Source organism: Clinocottus analis, unplaced genomic scaffold, assembly GCF_023055335.1.
Source record: "Clinocottus analis isolate CAN_PGR_092001 unplaced genomic scaffold, fCliAna1.0.p SCAF_22, whole genome shotgun sequence".
In the NCBI taxonomy this organism is placed as follows: Eukaryota; Metazoa; Chordata; class Actinopteri; order Perciformes; family Cottidae; genus Clinocottus; species Clinocottus analis.
The window spans coordinates 7751736-7771884 of record NW_027175954.1 but is presented as its reverse complement, the minus strand read 5'-3'; the positions used below and the strand labels follow the sequence as shown (position 1 = coordinate 7771884).

Sequence of the window (20149 nt, the reverse complement as noted above, 5' to 3'; positions counted from 1 at the left end):
ACAATTTAAAAGCAGATTGTACTAATAAAGTTCATGTGTTCGATTAAAAAAAAGCTCAAAACTAGCCACTTTGTTGTTAGATTGTTTCACATGGAACTGACATGTTTCTACTGCCCATCAATATTATCATATCACTATATGACGACTAATAACACAAACATGGTGGGGGATCACACCTACAGCAACAATCCCTCATCAGCCAGCAGAGTGTGGAAGTGATAAAAGAACCTGCGTCACAGGTTATTGCTTATCCAAGAAACCTGACTTCCAAACATCATAAGTGCTTCCTGCAATTTGCTTTTCCCATCAGCGCTCAGTCATATGGTCTCCTCATACACTGGCAAATTACTTTTTATCATTGGACGGCCTCCAACAACAGGCTCCGCTGTGTGGAAATTAGCCACAGAGATGGTATCTCTCCACTTTTCTATGGTCAGCACATAAAGACAGAGGAAAAGTGTGTGAAATGAACACTGGATATTTACCCAGTGACTTCCTGTGTCCTGCTTGCACTGGGCTGTGTAAAAACAATGCCAATTCTTACAGCTAAAAAAGAAAAAAGGTAACAAACTTTACTAAGCCAATAAATGTGCCTTTTTCCTGTATTGATTCCCTGAGTGTTTGTGTTTTGCTCTACATGTGCCATATGTGTGTATATGTGCTCTGTGCATGCATACATGTATGCTGTGGGTGTGACAGGCGCTTATAAAATATTCACCTGTTCTTCACATACATAATGCAGTAATGTTCCTGCACACAGAACTCAAACAGAGTTAGTCACTCCTGACTGTCAGCTTTCTCTCTTTTAAATTTAGTAATGTAAAAATATATTTTCATCTTCCATTTATTGCAGGTGCTGTGTCATTTTATTACGCCTCTAGACAACAGCGCTGCACCATAAGTGGTGGGTTATCTTGTGATGTTTGTGTGTTTTCTCAGTTCCTCCATTTTCATATATATAAGCATACTCAACCTTTATACCACAAACCTCTGCATGTCTTTTCCTGAATATATGCAGATAAATGCAGAAATGAAACAATTCACATGAAACGGAAACTTCAGCAACTTCGGAAACAAGACTTTTTCTGTATGTATTCGTGTCTATCCTCCAAGTAGCAATCTGTCAAGCGAACATTGGTCAATATAGCTTTTATTTCAGCAAATTATACATACACTGTAAAAAAAAATGCATCTGTATCATAACCTTGAAACATATCAGAGCTGTGATGACTATGTGTGATTGGTTGAGAGTGGCTACAGTGTCTGAGGTCATTAAAATGATTTGCATGTCATCACACTCATGAAACAGCACACTTTAACGCTGAAACATTATCCAGTTCCTAAAGTGGATTGAAATTCCAAGTTAAAAGGAATGGAGGGAGCAAAAAACAAAACTATTGAACAATTAGATGGCACTTTTCAAATCTTAACATGGAATTTCAACAGATCATGCCCTAAGGCAGATTAATAATTGAAAATTAAAATGAGAGCTAATCCAATCCCAGGTCTGCATAAATAGAATACACACAGAATACACACATCTGGGATCAGTTTCAGTTCTCAACCCTGACAGATATTTACTATAAGAAGTTAGAACATATCAGGTACAAATCAAGCTTTTAAAACAAAGTGAAAGCAAAACACTGTTAGATAATCATCTGTCTTTCATATAAAGCTCTCTAAACCAAAGCTTTCTATGGCCAGTGTACTAATATATAAAACATTTTTAAATCCAGCAGAATCTAAGTGTTCCTTATGCCTTAACTGCTAAGTTCCTCTGTGCTTTTCTACATTCTAGCGATCCTATGGAACAAATCAAAAGATCTGAAATATGGCCTATGTTACAGCATTGTGAGAGAGACCCAACACACAAGCCATATCAAAACCCAAATAGTATCAGGCCTGAACAGTGAAGCCTAGCGAGCTGCTGTCAGTCCATTAAGCGTGCTTCTTACACTATCCCCACCATCTGTCCTTATCGGTGAAAGGCACACCTCACCCTTTATCCCCTGCCAGACATTTCCAACAGGTCTTCGTGGCTCTGTGGTTTTATTACCTTGCAAGAGAGTTATTCTGTTAAACAGTGGGCTCAAATAATATAAAATCAACTCTACTTCTGAGCTGTGGTGAGGTTTTGTTTCAGCTCACCGATGTATTAAAGGACAGTAAACATTTTTATTTATTTTTTTATCCCACAGACTTGTGTCTCAAGCAGTTTATAACTAAGTGCAGTTTCATCTGTACACGCGTGAGGGACCATTTTTCCCTCGAGCTCCATTATGTTTTGAGTTCCACAAAGGTTTAGCCTCCGGTTCTACAGTCTGAAACAACATCACGCAGTATTAGACATGCTACAAGAAATCTGTTTCATCATCTGTATTCATCCAACAATGGATTAGAAAAATTGATAACAATAACATTTCCCCTCTTACCACCACCGGCCAAGCAGTAATTTGTCTTTTCTTGTAGCTGGGTCTTTGAGATGATTTGACTTGATTTGTGTCTCCGTGAAAACAGATAGCATGACGGTTCTGATTGTTATCCAACTCACGCTGTGTTTTTTTTTGTTTTTTTTTTGCCTTAATTCTCCTAATGAAGCATGTCTAACTCTTATCTTGTTTTTCCACACAGTTACAGTCACGATTACAAATCAAGATCAAAAGAAACCTAAAGAGTGCGATATTCTCTTATCTACATCATCAACATCCCACCTATACACAGGAACATTTGATAAGGAGTAAAAGGGGAGGTAGGGTTGGGAGGAAGAGGATGGTGGAACAAAGAAGGGGAAATCTCTGTAACGTTGCGCCTCAGGCATCAACAGACTTAGGCATCAGAGTGCTGCACAAGGACAGGACACACTTTAAGACATGGACTGTCCAAAGAAGGGAGAGGTCTTTGCACATGTGACCAAATCCAGAACACTGGATTTTTTTGTGGATTAGTCCTGGTCAAGTTCTCATGTTGGCTGACACACAAGGGTCATTAACCAATCATATTTTATACTTAGAGGGGACGAGAAATCATAAACGTTTGCCAGGAATTGATTTTTTTTTTTTTTACTTATGAACAAACAATACACAGAGTAGTCCATAGGCTGTTAGTACGATTAAGTATCTGCCTGGGGAGTCACCTAGAAACGTGCAGTTTGACCAAACAAACAGTTTTCACTTTGTTCTTTTTTTCTTTTCTTTTTAGGAATTTACGACAGATACTCGTCGTCGTCGTCATCATCCTCATCTTCGTCGTCCTCGTCGTCCATCCCGGCCTGGTCGTTGAGAACAAAGGAATCTTCATCATCATCGGTGAACAGCGAGTCTCCGCTGCCGAGGTCTCCGGAAGACTCCAGAATCACGCCTGAAAATGTACCAAATCGTACAATTAAAGGAGCTTGTTCTTGGAGAAACAAGCAGTAGATAGTTATCGCAGAAGATCGACACCTCTTTCATGTCTGCACAGTCAATACTAGCTTAACATAAAGCAACCTATCCTGGCAATGTCATGGACAAGGACAACGCTGCAGGAAGTCACTCAGCCAAGAAGTGCATGAACCCAGTTAAACCACAACTTGTGAACATTTATTGTCAGACAAGACATTTGTCAGTTAGGTGTTAGTCAGTGGTTTTTGTTCCCTTCGCAAAGAGCCTTGCTTCCTGTTTCCAGTCATTTTGCTAAGTTAAACTAATTTGCTGCTGGCGGCAGCTTAAAATTGAATGGACAGATATGAAATTGGTAATCTGGTCATCTAACTTTTGAAAAAGCAAGCAAATATATATCTTACACCTGTCAATCAGTTTTATGTTACAAATACATTGTGGTTACTGACAAGTGTCATGCAATAAAAAAAAAAGGGAAATCAAGTGTCGACACACATCTCTATATTATTTCCTCCATGATGCCTCAACTGCATATAACACTGGATGTCTTTGTTTTCTTTCACTGAAACATGACACACTATTTGCCTACCGCAGTTTGCAGGGCCGTGGGTTCGAGAGCTGGCCACCTCGTTGCCATAGCGATCTGCACACCAGCACTGGCCGCTGCTGCTGTGACACTGGTGGGACCGGTAGTAACCTTCCTCATCACAGGACGGCAGGTATTGACCTACAAGCCAAAACACACAGACACACACAATGAATTAGGGTAACACACTGCCTGTGTGAGTGTGAGAGTGTGTGTGTGTGTGTGTATGTATGCGTGCGTGCGTGCGTGCGTGCGTGCGTGCGTGCGTGCGTGCGTGTGTGTGTGTGTGTGTGTGCGTGAGAGTGTGTGTGTGTGCGTGTTTGTGTGTGTGTGTGTGTTTGTCTCACCAAGCAGTTTCTTCCCCGCTTGCTTTTTGTTGATACTGGACAGCTCTGCTTTACAAGGGGAATCTGAAAGAGAGACACAGAAGGCTTGTAACAAACTGCAGAAGTCTGCTTTTCTCGGGTTGCATCTGTTTGAGTGAACTTTGCTTCCTTTGTGTACATTGTGTACCTTTGTCATGATGTTTTTTATCCTTGTCTTTGCTTTTACAACTGCAGCTTCGTTGACTCAACCATTCAGTTTCTTTATTGCCAAAACAGAAAATATATTCGTCCTTGGTCGAATCCAATAGCATTGTAATGCCGTGTTTTGTCCTTCTGTATATTGGGTTCAATGCATTATTGGTTAATGTATTTTGTAGATATTTTGAAGACTTTGCCAATCTGATTGAATGGAAGCTGTCTTTCTATTTTACCATAGTTAAGCTACTTAAGAAATGTGAGAAAACTTCCAGTTTATAACAACTTGGATCTTGATTTTTAAAGTTTTGAGCATAATTTCTATTAGTTAGCAGAACAATGTGCAATGAATCAAAGTCACTGTTGAGCTTGGGAAGGAACAATGAAGTATGAAGGGGCAATAGAACAGGCTGAAAACAAGACAAATTCTGAAACCACTATACTCAGAGATAAAAGTGAAAGTGCGTCTTGATATCAATCCCTTATTGCTGTGTATGAACAGCACTACACGAAGAGTAGTCAACGTGAAACCTGAAAGTAATTATTTTGTGATGGGTTTTTACAACAAACATTTAAATTGTAAATAGCAATGTAGTTGTTTGTAGGATGGTTGCATGTTTTTTATTACATAAGAAAACTATGAAAATAAAACCTAATTGCTGTATGGAATCAGTGCTTCACTTGTAATCTCTACCATCACAAGATGCAGAGATTGAAGAGGAATAACACATACACACATGAATACATTTTAGATGTCTTCGGTGTTGCATGTCAATGCATGGAGGACCGTACCTGTGTACCTCTGGAAGCATGTGCACCACTCAGAGCTGGTTAAAACTTTGTCGGCATGTGTATCGCAGGATTTGAAGAACGCGTCAGAGCACGGCTCGTTCCTGTCCAGATAGAGGCTCTTGATCTCCGATTGGTCCAGCTTGACATCAAAGTTTGTGTCCAGTCGGGAGAACATCCAGCCCAGAGGGTCCTTACAAATAGGTGATGCCCCAAACTCGAACTCTGCGAGGTAAAAGGTAAAAATTTTGAGAGAGATGCAGCCAGGTATCCAGTTTACCAAAGAAGCATTGTTTTGTATGTTTCTCTGCTTTGTTTATGCCACATCACTCACTGTTTTTCTCTGACTTCTGGATCTTGACTCTCTTGTTGTTGCCATTCTCATGCAGCACCCTGAACCAGTCTCTCAGACGATTCACCACCTCCTTCAGGTCCGACTCACTGCACACTGAGGAACGACAACACTAGTGATTAATGGTGATAAAGTGACACTTTATTGTCCACCTCGTGCCTTCTGGAAGTGAGAAGCTAGGATCAGCTACAGCACAGCTGCCCTGAAACTCGTTGGGATTCAGTATCACTTCATCAGGAATGAAGGGTTTAGCTTCTCAAGAAGGGGTTATAAAAGGGCTTGGTAGACTTTTTAATTCAGGATAATTTACTGTTTCTTTTGCAAAGTATCCCAGCTTACAGTGTGCAGTCATGTGTGCAGAACTGTGTACCTTTCTTCTCTGCAGAGCTCTGCTCAGGCTGGGAGGGGCAAGGACACATGCCAGAACACTTCACAGCAATCTTCTTTCCTGTGATGCATGCCTGGTAGTCTAACTTGCACTGAATGGGAGCGACGGAGACAGATTGGACGAGACAGAAGAGGAAGTGAGATCAGGATGTGTGTCTCATCGAGAGGAAATGAAAACAAAAAGTCCTCATATGTCTCTTATGGGAGAGAGGTTGTGTGTGCGTTTACCTTGGTGGAGTAGGAGTGGCCGTCAGTTCCACAAACAGGAGAGGGGTGGACCACAGGGCAGGGTTTGCACTTTGACCCTGGACTCTGGTACAAACTGGCATCTTTAAAACTAGAGAGGAGATACAAAATACTTACACATATAAGCACACGGAATCTGACCGTATGCATATGAACATAGAATTCAAGCAATGTATCATTGTGCAGTTTATATTTCCTGCTTCATCCAAAACTAATATTTTCTAAGCATTTCACATCCATGGTGTATGTTCTTGTTCTTACATCAATTTCAGAAATCAGACATGGATTTGGATTTAGATGTGATTATTTTCTCATTTGCTGACACTGTGTTGTGGTAATTGTGTTTCTGCTAAGAATGGGAAAATGAGGTCAGTGTGGCGTTACTGTCTCTGTCCAGTCTGCAGTGTCCCAGACACACACACACACACACACACACACACACACACACACACACACACGTTCAAAGCCCATTCATATCACTTGGCAGAACTTTGTGTTCGTTGTAAGGCAGTGCCATTGCTGGGGTAATTGGACTAAACAGTAATGTCGCACAATAGTCACAAGAGAGCCGGACAACTAGTGGACAAGCTAGAAAAATAGAAAGCCAGCACAGTCTTTGGTGTTGTTGTTTATCATGCTGTGTAAATAAGTGAGCATAAAAAAATAGATAAGAAGTAATAAGAAGATTTGAATTGCTCTTAATCCACAGTCATTCATGTTTCATCTCTGGCACATCTGAATGCAAATTTAAAGGACAGCTCTGAGACTTAGGCCTGTTTAAAAGAGCAAATGTGTGTGTGTGGGTGTGTGTGTGTGTGTGTGTGTGTGTGTGTGTGTGTGTGTGTGTGTGTGTGTGTGTGTGTGTGTGTGTGTGTGTTCTTACCTAACTCTCCTCTGGCTGACACAAGTGGCAGTCTTGTAATCCTCAGCCACACACACCTTGTGGCGACTGCACTTGATCTTAAGACAGGGGTCTTTGGCTGGATCAAGGCCTAGAAAGCACAAAACCAAGATATGGAATGAGAACTATTTTCATTGTGGGATGTGTCTGCAAACCAATGTAAAGCCTCTCTCTTGAAAGTAAGACTGAAGACTGAGCTCTTGAGCAGAGTTACATTTTCCTTTTGTTTTCTGAAATCCTAAATGAATGATTCCTAGTTGTCCCCTGCACTTCATTTTCACTTACAGATTCAAGGTGTGTGTGTGTGTGTGTGTGTGTGTGTGTGTGTGTGTGTGTGTGTGTGTGTGTGTGCGTGTGCGTGTGTGTGTGAGATAATTCTAGCTTCTTTACTTACTGGCAATGTCTCTCACGCTGAACTGAAAGCCATAATACCATTAAGTATCCTTACGACTAAAAACAGATGGAACTGGTAATAGGCTACTTCTGACCTCACAACAGCCTGCACCGAGCGTCATTCTTGTGTGCTCTTGCTGAGATCCTAAAACTGATCTGGTATCAGATCTCACAGCTGAGTGCCATATCTGGCTTTGAAAACTGATTTAAGATCTGAGTCTGTGGCTGAGAGTGCAATCTTACCTGGTAAAGAGTAAGACAAGCTTGCTGTTTCTGACCGCTTGTCAGCTTTCAGCGTGACAACTATGGCGCAGGATCTAAGGCCCACTGCTGATCTCAGAACAGTTTGAGAATGACCTCTGCTCTAAAGAACCTTACTGTAATCCCTGTGCAGCTTAACAGATTATCCTGCCTCCATCCTCCAATGCAGCTTTTAATGCTTTTGTTTCCTTGACATATCTGTGTGTTTGTATGTTTAGGGATACGGTGATAAGTGAAAGTGTTCATGTCATGCCTGGATGTATGAGCTTATGGCCCACATTAATTCAATGGGAAATTAGTTAATTATTATAACATAAATTCATCCTTTTTTTGCTGTAGCTACATAAATGTACAGGATAGCTTAGAAATAACACACACACACAGACACACACACACACACACACACACACATATATATATATATATACTAATTTACCTATTGTATATATATATATATATATATATATATATATATATATATATATATATATATATATATATACAATAGGTAAATTAGTATGAATGTAAAGCTTCACCGTCCGTTTTTACACACACAGAAAGAGTAATTGGTCGCAACATATTTCCAGCAAGAAAATGTATTTTATGGTCTAAATAAACAGAAACAGAAGCAATTTAAACTCAGAAACATGAAGGTTTAGGATCCCTCTAATGCATCTGAAATGCTGCATGCTGCGGTGAGGATAGTTACTTTCACCAAGGTTATGTTGTTGCTCTCAATTTGTTTGTCGGTCTGTTAGTTAGGAATATATTTCAAAGAACTGCCGAACACATACAAAATAAATTGGTTTTAAATTAGGCCATGTTCCAAGCAACAAGTGATTCGTGATTTGTTTTTGGAGGCAAGAACGTGACCATGTGGCCAATGACATTTTTGATAACTCAATAATAACTTTCACCATATCATTCTTTTTTTTAATTTAGTCTTCATGTTGCATAATTGGGTGACCTTGAATGAATGTCATTCATTAGAGTTTTGAGATGCCGTATTGTTTTCCTATAATTGGCTGCCAAATCATGGCAGCATGGCCTATGACCTTGATATAAACTGCCATGCCTCTTAAGTAGTTGTGCAATTGCAACCAAATGATGCCTTGCACATACTGACTTTGAGCAATCCTGTAGCATTTCATGGCAGTTTAGCAATTGGTGTCGTTACAGTAACATTAATCAAACCCAATTTAAAGATTGTTTTTGCTGTGGAAGAGGTATCAGTTGTTTGTGTCCTTTTTAATATTTTTTTGTTTGAGCACAAGCCAACAGCACAACCACTCGCTGCTTTCACACCCACCTTGGTCGAAGGGCTTGGATGGAGTCCATGTTCCAGGCTCCTGAAAAACAGTAAAAATATTGTTCAAGTGACATCCAAAATGAATTATTCATAATAAATACAATACTATTAAGCAGCCATACAAACCTCCACTTCCTTTAGGAGAAAGCATTGCAGAGAGAGAGAGAGAATAAGCAATTAATTTGGATTAAGTTTGTCCTATTGAGTAAAACACTTTGCATAATGAAATAAACGGATGAAAATCTATGAAAAAATACACCAACACACCACGATGTACACACATGGAGCATGCATTTATTTAGTTGATGTTATAAAATATTGATGTTCTGACGGTAGCTCGAAAAAGCAGCTTGAGAGTGTTTGTGCTTATAATGACCTTAACGTCGCCTCATGTTGTGTATATACCATATGTGGCATAACTATAGAGAGAGGATGTCACACCAAACAGGCTGCACAGTTTAAAGAGGTGAAAGGAACATAAACGTCTTTTTGTTTAGGTTGATTTTGGTTAAGGTCATGAAATTTGAAGTGGATTGCAATTGACTGACTATGACAGGCTTTTAATTTAAAATGAAGGTTAGGCATGAGGTTGTTAGTGAAGGGGGCCGTCGGAAATCATAAGCCAACAAAAATGGTTGCAGAGCAGAATATTTATTTTTATAATATGAATGTGATCAACATATAAAATTCCTGTTAAAATGTAAAGTTTTGTAATGTTCAATGAATCCATTGACTCTAAACTTTAACAAATTGCCATTACAAAATAGAGCTTAAATAGGAAGGACATTTAATTGAAAGCTGAATTGTGACCACTTGAACAATGCAGACTCTTAAACATAAAGTGCTTCACTCTTGGTTTGAAAATGAACTGTTTTTCAAAACCTTCCACGATATAATCAAATGGCTCCAACTGTTTCCTGTGGATGTGTTTCAGGAGTCTAAAGAAGGATTGCGTGGCGGTGACTGATTTGCCTGCTTTTTATAGAAGGACAAGTAGGAGACACACCCAGGGGTGCTGGCTCGTGATGCAAATGTAAAGGAGCTTAAGAAACAGTGAACTGTGTGCCGTTTTACTCAGTCCAAGTTCAGAGATCTCATTACTCTCAGCTCCTTCTCTGGGGCATTCTTTCAAACCCAACACTGCACTTCTCTCTCATCTGTCACAATGATCACCTGTTCTGCACACGTGTGTGTATGTGTGTGTGTGTGTGTGTGTGTGTGTGTGTGTGTGTGTGTGTGTGTGTGCGTGTGTGTGTGTGTTTGTGTGCGTGTATGTGTGTGATTCATGCCAAAACAAATAGCAACAGAGGGAAATAGGGGAAAAAAATCCCTCAGGGTGGCCGAGTGCAATAACGGCTTTGAACATTTGCACATTTCAATGTTGTGCAAATCTCCACCAATAGATTGTGTCAAATACAATTAGAGAGTGAAATTCAAATCTGTGACCTAAACAACAGTGAGTGAGATTTCTTTTTCCAAGCTCTTACTTATTCTGCCTTCCATTTTCCTTTTGTGCACAATTCTATGGACACAATTAGCTCTCATGTGGAGCACATTCATTGCACCATTGTTATTTTCTAGCTTGTAGCATTTACCAGGGAGACAAGTGATAAAGACACAAACCTACCTTTATAAGAGTGGGCCATTACCGAGGGAGGCCATAGAAACATTTATAAAGTGGTTATGACTTTTGATGCATTAAGGAACTAAAGAATAATTACACCAAATGCTGTAAAAAAGGGCCATTGTTTTCCATTTTGTAAATGTAAATCGAAATGAATTATATAGACACTATTGCAAGGTACATTCTCAGTGATAGCTGCAGTTGTGGTCCAGAAACAAGTTTGAGGTTTCAGTATTTTTAGGGCAATAAGCGATTTGAGGGAGTTTGTGCAGGTTAAAGGAGGAGTGTCTAGGAGAAGTTCTTGAGTTGTTCGGTATGTGTTATGAATGTGACGTACGACAGCTGGCTATGTGGTTCTGTGCTACTTCAGATTGTCTTTGGTATATTGTAGTTATATGTTAGTCTTTAAAGTGTTCCCTGGGGTTCCGCCTTGACAAGTTAGCAGTAATGTAAGAAAGGTTTTTTTTTTTTTTAACAGACTGAACATTTTGTTTCAGGAAGCTTAAGTAAGTTTACACCTTAGACTTTGTGAGATGCTGTTTCCGTGATGTTTCCTGTATTGTCCCCCAAGGTGGAAACTACAAAATGTTTTTCTTTCACAACTATTAACTGTTGTTCAACCCAAAGTGATGACTGAGATGTTCTCCCAAGGATTTCAGTGCAGTTGAATTGTTTGTGTCTGCGCATGCATGACGCTAACTCTTACACTCCGCCACCGTTTGCCACATGACCGTAGTTATTTTTCAAAAGGCAGGACATAACCCGTCGGAAAGTGTTGTTCAGTATCACTTCCCTGTGCTGCAGGTGAACAGGGTCAACTCTTGCTTTTTCTCAGGTCTTTTTAATTACTCCCGCTTGTCCTTCATTGCCGACCCTCTATCATCTCTGCATCTTCATCACAGACTCTTCATTACTCAATCACTTCTCCCTTTTACACTTCTAAAAAAGTTCATTAATGGCCACTTGCTCTGTCTGTTTCTTATATTTAGAATTACGCACAGTAGCCTACTTAGACATCAAAATATAAAGAAAACCCACACACTAAAAGGTTAACAGACATAAAGGCAAATAGAGAGGTACTTTTGATTCTGTTCTCCTCTAGCACTGCAGGCCATTGAGACTGAATAATGAGAACATTGCATTATGGGGGCCAAGCCCTCTAGACCAGTCAAGACAACAAAAGTGCTTGTGGTCTGATTCCTTAATGGAATCAACAGAAGCATGCAAAGACACACATGGAAATACACAAAACCCGCGCACAAATGCATGTCCACATGCACGCATAAAGCAATAAACTTATCACCACAACACTGACTGTAGTGCCAGAATCTGTCAGCACTGCAAAACATCAAATAACTGGAAGAATGCCCTTCACTGTGCAAGCAACCAACTACGCACTTTCCAAAAAACACAGAAAACCCAAAATTCAACAATAGAACTAATGGCCTCCTGAGTGTACGCTAAAAATAGCAACTTTTCAATTTATCGCTCCATCTCTTTCCACCTCTTTTCCTCTCTCTCCTTTGCAGTTCTAATAGTCTCTCTTTCCTCCAGTGCACACACACACACACACACACACACACACACACACACACACACACACACACACATAGACAATAATAGTGTTTACTGTGTAGGCTAACATCCTAATTAGTGTGTGTGTGCATTCTGATACTATTATAGAAACAAGTCTATAGATAACAATATGTTGCCTCTGATAACCCCTTTTCCACCCTTACTTTAGGTTTTCACACATCATTGCTACTAATTGTGTCCTAATGAGTTCCTTACTTTCCTTGTCTCGTTGCTGCCTACCACTAACATGTGCATGTTTTCACTGTACTGGCTCTGCTAGTCTTGCTCAAGCTTGTCGCATGCACGCACTAACACACACAGATACACACTGAGGTGCTTTGAAGTGGAAATGGCCTGAAGCTCTGTACCTTCCCGACATCATTCACCCAAACAACACAGGACATACACTCACAGTAAAAACCCACAGAGAGAGAAAGTAGGAGAAGCAAGGGGAGGGGGGAAAAGGTGTATTCTGCTCTAATGAGTCTGATCAAAACTATTTACTCCGACACTGCACAATGAGGCGTCATACTCTTCATCACACACCCTTCATTTTGTTTGTCCTTACATTGTTCAACCAATCTTTTCACTCTGTGACAGTGCTGTGAGTAAGGCAAGGCCCAGAAAGGGGAACAGAGTGTCTAAAGAGCTTGTGATGGCACCAGTGAAGCAAAGAGAGCCCCGGGCCTCTCCAGACATCTTAACAGGATGTACAGTGAATCAGTGGCCGAGATTCTATCTAGTGCAGGAGACCCACTTATGGCTCTTGCTGAAAGATGAAAGCAAAAGTATGAAGTGCATGCCTCACATGTAAAATGTAAATCATAGTCAAGCAAAGTTTGGCAGAGATTACCAGTACGTTAGATTTGCATTTCTGAGAGAAAGACAAAGTGTGTGACAATTGTGTGCATTTTATCGTAGGAATAAGATGGCACCAACAGCTTTGAGTGCAAGTGAAGAGTTTCAACCCAAACTACCGCCATGATAATTAATCACATTATAGATTAGTCTTGAGGTCAGTCAGCAATCGGATTTGATTAACCAGCTGTTTTTTAAAGTTATTTTTAAGTTCAATTTTGCTATCCTGCTAGTGATAAATTATGTTGCACACAATTGGAAGGAATACCTTAGCTAGAGGGACAACACAAATAACAAAAATATGCCGCTAAAACATCTGTAGCTCTGTCCAATCCAAAGCAATGTAAACAGGAAGTTTCTATAACTTCACAAGTTGTGACATAACTTCCAAAAAGAGTGTGCCAGGTTGGAATATTTTTTTGGAGGGACAATACCAGAAGTTAGTGTGGCACAGGTTCCCGCTACAAACATACCCAATGGGAATTTTCCATTGGATTTTGATTTAAAGCAGAAAATAAGCTAAGAGACACTTGTACTTTCTGTTCAGCAAGATAATCTTCATAGATGAATACCACTTTTAAGATTTTGATTGAAGTGTAAATGCATTGTAAGAAGTAAAAAGCCGTTGTTCAGCTATAAAGCACTCCACCACAGTCGCAGGCTATAAAGGCTGAGTAGTAGGCGTGATATCGTTTTGAAGTTTCATTCGCCACTTGTTAGCAGCCGCCTTATTTAAGACATTTATACATTTTACTATATCCAAGAGGGGTATCTACTGACGTATTTTGTTTCAGAACTGTGAAATCTCTTAAGCTAGTGTTAACCACAAACCCTATTTCAGACATATTACCAGAAACCTTCAAGAAGAGGGAATCAAAAGTGCAAATATGCCGACTCATTTACGTGTTCCGGGGCTCATTCCTGCATCACTCCATGTCCGAATGACTTTTTCATGCAAACATCAATAAATGTGTTTCAGGGTTAGTTATATTTATACAATTCACAGTGAGAATGAAATATTTGATAAAGCTAACCTAACTGTGCCGTTAAAACTTGGCTACATTTTGACGTATAAAGAGATGCTGCAACCCGCTCCTGTTATTAAAAAGTTTAAAAGAGTCTAATCAAGCAGGTTACTACATAAAAATACATTTATACATGGGCTATTTATCTCTGAAGTACAGTTAACATGATCTATATGTTCACTATATGTACCATCTCTAGAGCAAAAGAAAGTATAATCACAAAAGATACCTTTCCAGGGTTTATGACCGCTGTATACCACTGGAAACATATATATATATATATATATATATATATATATATATATATATATATATATATATATATATATAAATAAGATGAAGGTAAATAAGTATAGCTTAGGCAAGACTAACTGTCACTGCTTCTCAGTTATTTAGTTGAACACTAAACTACTTTTGTACCAGTATTGATAAAGTCCTGTGCAAAAGAATACAAAATCACAGAATTGCGCACATACAATCTGGGACATATCGCTAAACAGGAAATAACAGGCTTGCACATATATACAGAGCACATACAGCTTTGTGCACCACCCCTGTCTCTGCCTGAAGCCTCAAGGTTAGAACACAGTTGTGAATGCTCAGAGAGCCTTCAGTCCACCGCCATACACTTCACTCTTCCATCTTTCATCTTTCCTTTCCGCTCTTATTATCCCGTCCCTCCCTCTCAGGTATCTATCTTTTGGTCTTTTTCTTTCTGTTTGGAATAGGTAAGGTTAATTATCCTTCCAGTGGCATTGGGGGTATTTATAGACCTTTGTCTGAATTAACACAATCACCAAGCTCTCTCTCGCTCTCTCAACTCTGTCTCTCAGAGTTCCAATCATCTTACATAGCCAGCACATGGCCAATCACATTTTTTCTCTAGCATTCGGTCCCAACACTGTATTTGCATAATCCAAATCCTGCTCAATAGTTGGACCTGCGGTGGGTCACATGTGTCTACCTGAGCCGCTGGGTTCGCACACTTACAGTAAGTGTGGTAGGGAGGTCAAATGAAAGATAGAAAAAGCCTGTAACAAAGTGCACATAGAATAAGTCTAAAAGAGACAGCACCTGCCCTCAATCTTCAGAAATTAAAGAGAACGTTGCTCCTGCTCGGTTCTATCCACATGACAAGGATATCATGGGCTCTAATTCAAAAAAATGTAATGCATGCATGTGTGCAGCATGGTGAAGCTAATGTGCATGAAAAGTGTATTTTCTCTGGTGCATTATGTAAACCTTCTTGTTTTTGTACAGCTCCTGAGCAAAATAATGTTTTCTTATAACGCATGTGTGCATAGTATGTGCACAAATGTTTCATTGTGTGCGTGTTTGTGTGTGTGCTTGAGTGAGTGAGCGAGTGACTAAGTGCAAGAGCAAGCATGTAGAAATCACTGCTGTCCCATTTACTGTAATCTGTGGTTAGAGGCAAGACGTCCTTCTAATATAGACAATCCACTTGAAACCTGTGATACGTTGTAATACGGAAAGACTTAAACATTCTTTTTTACATTGAAGTCATTCATTTTAGTTCTGTAATTTGTTACATTAATTTCCATATAAAAGGTAGAGATTCCCACAGTCTTGTTTCTGTTTCTGTAATCTACAGCTAATTACAACGTTTATGAAGAGTACATGTTTCATCACTCTAAAAAAAAGCATTTGTCTTCACATACACTGTTATGGTGATGTCTGATAAATATAAGTATTATATGTGACAGTAAAGATAAAATATAGTAATTATTTGCAGCAAACTGGCCAAAATTATTTATCAGAGCATCTGGGGCTTCACTTTGAAATATTAGAATAAGTCAAAGGACCTGTCCTTCCTTATTAATCTTTTTATAAGATTAACCGCTCTTGTTTGACTACTTTCTGTAACACATGGGGCATGGACAAACTGGTGACAAACCACTGTGCATTTTAAACAATGTACAATAAACTAATTCTAACCTGTAATAAATGTTATTTCACTTTCGTCAAATAAATACAATCACACAATGATATTTAAAAAACCCCAAAAGGTCCACATTAGAATAAGTGAAATTAGCATCTGCCAGATTTCCTGGTAAAGAAGATGCTCCATCCAGGTATGAACAACAGCCACTGTGTATTTGAAATAAGCTCTCATAAATAATGAAATAAATAGCTGTATTAACAAACATGGTAATGTTATGGAGTAAGGCAAGGTGTCATTCGCAGCACACGTTGTTGTTTGGGATCCTTGTAAAGGGTCGAGTCTGGTGAGTTGCCACTACCTTGAGGCAGGTGTCTATTACTGAAAACAAAATGCACATCCAGGCCTTGCTGCTGCGGACTCCCCCCCTCCTTAAACCTGCCCGTAATTAGGCCCCTTTCTGGGACTCAGTAGCTCCCATTGGACAGCTCGGCTGTGCACATTTGTGTTTCGCAGAGGCCTTTGCTATTTCTGCTAAACGGGGACACACGCTCACAGGAGAGGACCATCCCAGAACAGCCAGTGTATTCCCTGTCTCAGTGGCGGACGTGGGCTCAGACACAACGAGAAAACGAGGAGCGCATGATCACAAACCAATGAGCTGAAGGGAGCTACGGGGGTGGGGGTGATGTAAACGAGACGATGAGAAGAAACGGCGTGAACAACATAAGCCCAGAAATATGACTTACATCTCTGAATCTATCCCATCTCCCAGCAAGCCACTTATCATCCAAAAAATTGCCGCTGTCGGAGCGAGCGGAGACGTGTCCGAGGGCGACGGCACACAGACACAGCACGGCGACGCTCAGCATCTGCGGACACACAACAACAGCACGAAGAGAGGACATGAGATCAATGTGGAGGACACCGCAATCGCGTTGAAAACCGAGGCAGCTCACTATGTATCACATCCACGGTGAATGATGATCGTGGCGCTTTTTCTCCTACCTTGTCGCATCAGCTGCTATCCAGACTGTATGTGCTTGCTGCCGTTTTCTGTCACTAGTAATAACAGCTCTCTCTCTCTCTCTCTCTCTCTCTCTCTCTCTCTCTCTCTCTCTCTCTCTCTCTCTCTCTCTCTCTCTCTCTCTCTCTCTCTCTCTCTCTCTCTCTCTCTCTCTCTCTCTCTCTCTCTCTCTCTCTCTCTCTCTCTCTCTCTCTCTCTCTCTCTCTCTCTCTCTCTCTCTCTCTCTCTCTCTCTCTCTCTCCGCACCGGCTGTCTGTGCGCAGCAGAAAACGGGAACGCGCAGGGCACCGTGCGCGCGGGCCCGGCGCTCTGTCCCTCTTTTCTATTTTCTCTGCCTCTCCTCAGTGCGGAGGAAACAGTCACGATGGCTCACGGTGGGCCGCTAGCAAAGTGTCTTCCACTGATTACCTCTTATGGAAAACACCTGGGGCAATGCTGTGATTAAGCAATTGGTTCATATCAGGGCAACACGTCTGCTTTACTGATAGCATTTAAAACAAAAACAACCATGATGTTAGACCCGTAACAATGCTGTTATTATTACGAATAAAATATATATTCCAAAATAAATACTTAATGTCTATCATATCTGTTTGTGTCTTTACTTGTCTCATGTTTCTGCTTTGTTACAGCCATCACATGCGAGGCGCTCAGGCTTGTTCATACACTAGTGACTCGTGAGTTCCACTCACATTCCTGGTAGAGGTTTTGCTCAGGACTGTAAATTGATGCTAGATAACACTGTCTCCATAATGAATACATGTAAATGGTCCACTCCGGTGATTCATGGAGGTGAGTGGAACCGCCCTCTGTCAATGCACTAGTCCTTTCTGGGACATTGCAAAGCCCCAAAACATTCTCCCCCAGTGTGTTATTGAAGGTGTTTCATGGGGAGGGACTCTTGTAGTAACTCACACCAAACACATTCTACAACAGGATACCACAGGGACAGCCGCAGCTTTGTAACAACGGCAAACAGATGGGTGATGAATTGAAGGGAAAAAAACAACTTAGTGAGGTGTTGAGCCACCAGAACACCTTCAATACGGCTTCTACAAGTGTCTGAACTCTACTGGAGGAATATTCTTCAGAAAGATAATTCCTTATCTGTTCAACTACACTGGTGACTGTAAAGGCCACAGCATGATTCACATTGACCAAGATAAAGAGGAGAACAGAGAAGAGACTGATGTGGGAATAAAAGAGTAAAAACCTTGCAAACATGGAGAGGGCGAGAAAGTTAGAGTATATTAACACTATTTCCATAGGCTCTTCACGGAGAAGCCTGATGGTCAGGTGGGTCAAGCCATTATTATGCATAGTTGCTGTAGAAACCAACCTTGACCTCGGCTTCACATCTTCATCTTCATGAGAGGCTGTGAAAAATGTGTGTGTGGGCATGTGGAAAAGATGACAGGGTGCAGCTATTTGAAAGTCAAATTAGAACTATGAAGCATGCATGACTGCATCAGAGAGACACACGTGAGTGTATCGCAGGGCGTGCGCCACTGAGATGCTAAATGGTCAACTGCACGAGAACACACATGAACAGACGGGTAGGAAAATGTTTTGATGTTTTTCTGTGTTCACTCCAACAGGAAGTGAGCAACATATAAACAGGAAACTGGTGGTGGAGAAGCTATTGTAGTTTGAGGCGCCTCGTCTTTCAAGTACACTTTGTTCTCTCTGATCAACACAAACAGGCGATCTAATCTTGGTTTTGACAAGTTAGTTGTGAAGATGGCGGTCTGCAGGATATGGTTGACACGGCCATTCTTTAGGACGTGCTGTTAGCTTGTGCTTTATGAAATTTGTGCGGATGTGGAAGCTGTAAAAGAGGTGTTTTGTGGATGTGTCTGTGTGCATCTGTGTGTGTCTGTGTGCGTGTGTGTCTTCCAGCCCAGGGGTTCATACATTATTCAGTCTCAGACATTAAAGATGTAGATGTGGTCAGAGACATATGCAGAAGAGACGCAAAGGACACTCACATTGACACACAGATACACACTGACACACACATGCACACACACACACACACACACACACACACACACACACACACACACACAACATCTACCTACACACATACACACACACACAGACACAGACACAGACACACACACACACACACACACACACACACACACACACACACACACACACCGACTTCTGTTTCTGCCTATTGAAACTCTTTATAGATTTTTCATTCCACTGTCATTTGATTTTTTTCTCTCTCCTGTGAGTAAATTTGCGATCACACATTGTTGACTCAATCTCTACACGAGTGGAGAGAACAGGTGAGAAAATAGAGGTAAAAAAAACAAAGAGTTAAAGAAAAATAGGGCAAAACGTGTGAGTGCCTATGTGTGTGTATTTGGACAGAATATAGGCATGGTACATGTCTCAAGGAGCAGAGATTTCACAGCCCAGTGATTCGGTTGCTGTGCACCTGATCACAGAGACGGTGGGAGGGGGACATGAGAGGAGAGAGGGAGGTGAGCTGAGGGTGTCGGGTAGAAGGACGTGGAAAATTATCGAGCGAGAATTAGGGTTTGCATTTTTTTTTTACAGGAAATCCCATCATCGCAATTTATGAAAGTGCCACTACTTTACAATAGAATATGATAATTGTTGTATGTGTGTGTGTATATATATATATATATATATATATATATATATATATATATATATGTATATATATATATATATATATATATATATATATATACATATATATATGTATATATATATATACATATATATATATATATATATATATATATATATAGATATATATATACATATATATATGTATATATATATATATATACATATATATATATATATATATATATATATATATATATATATATATATATATATATATATATATATATATATATATAGTTATGTGATAATAGCCCCCAACTCTTCTGGTGTTTTCCATGAGTTTTTAGATCCTGGCTGCTCCCAGTCATCCACAAGAGCATTAGTGAGGCTAGACATTGATGTTGGGCC

At 40.2% G+C, this 20149-nt stretch overlaps 1 protein-coding gene across 1 annotated transcript; it reads right to left on the bottom strand.

Annotated features, from left to right (window-relative positions):
• Nucleotides 1–1133: 1133 nt before the first annotated feature.
• On the bottom strand, nucleotides 1134–17212 carry spock3 (SPARC (osteonectin), cwcv and kazal like domains proteoglycan 3). The gene is made up of 11 exons (XM_068588921.1): nucleotides 17113–17212; nucleotides 16854–16976; nucleotides 9123–9162; nucleotides 7142–7250; nucleotides 6241–6349; nucleotides 5996–6104; nucleotides 5608–5721; nucleotides 5277–5498; nucleotides 4311–4373; nucleotides 3967–4104; nucleotides 1134–3357 (listed from the first exon to the last, which is right to left on the bottom strand). Exons 2-11 carry the CDS (start codon nucleotides 16974–16976, stop codon nucleotides 3203–3205), a joined length of 1182 nt encoding a protein of 393 aa, XP_068445022.1. The 5' UTR covers nucleotides 17113–17212; the 3' UTR covers nucleotides 1134–3202.
• Between the last annotated feature and the right edge of the window lie 2937 nt (nucleotides 17213–20149).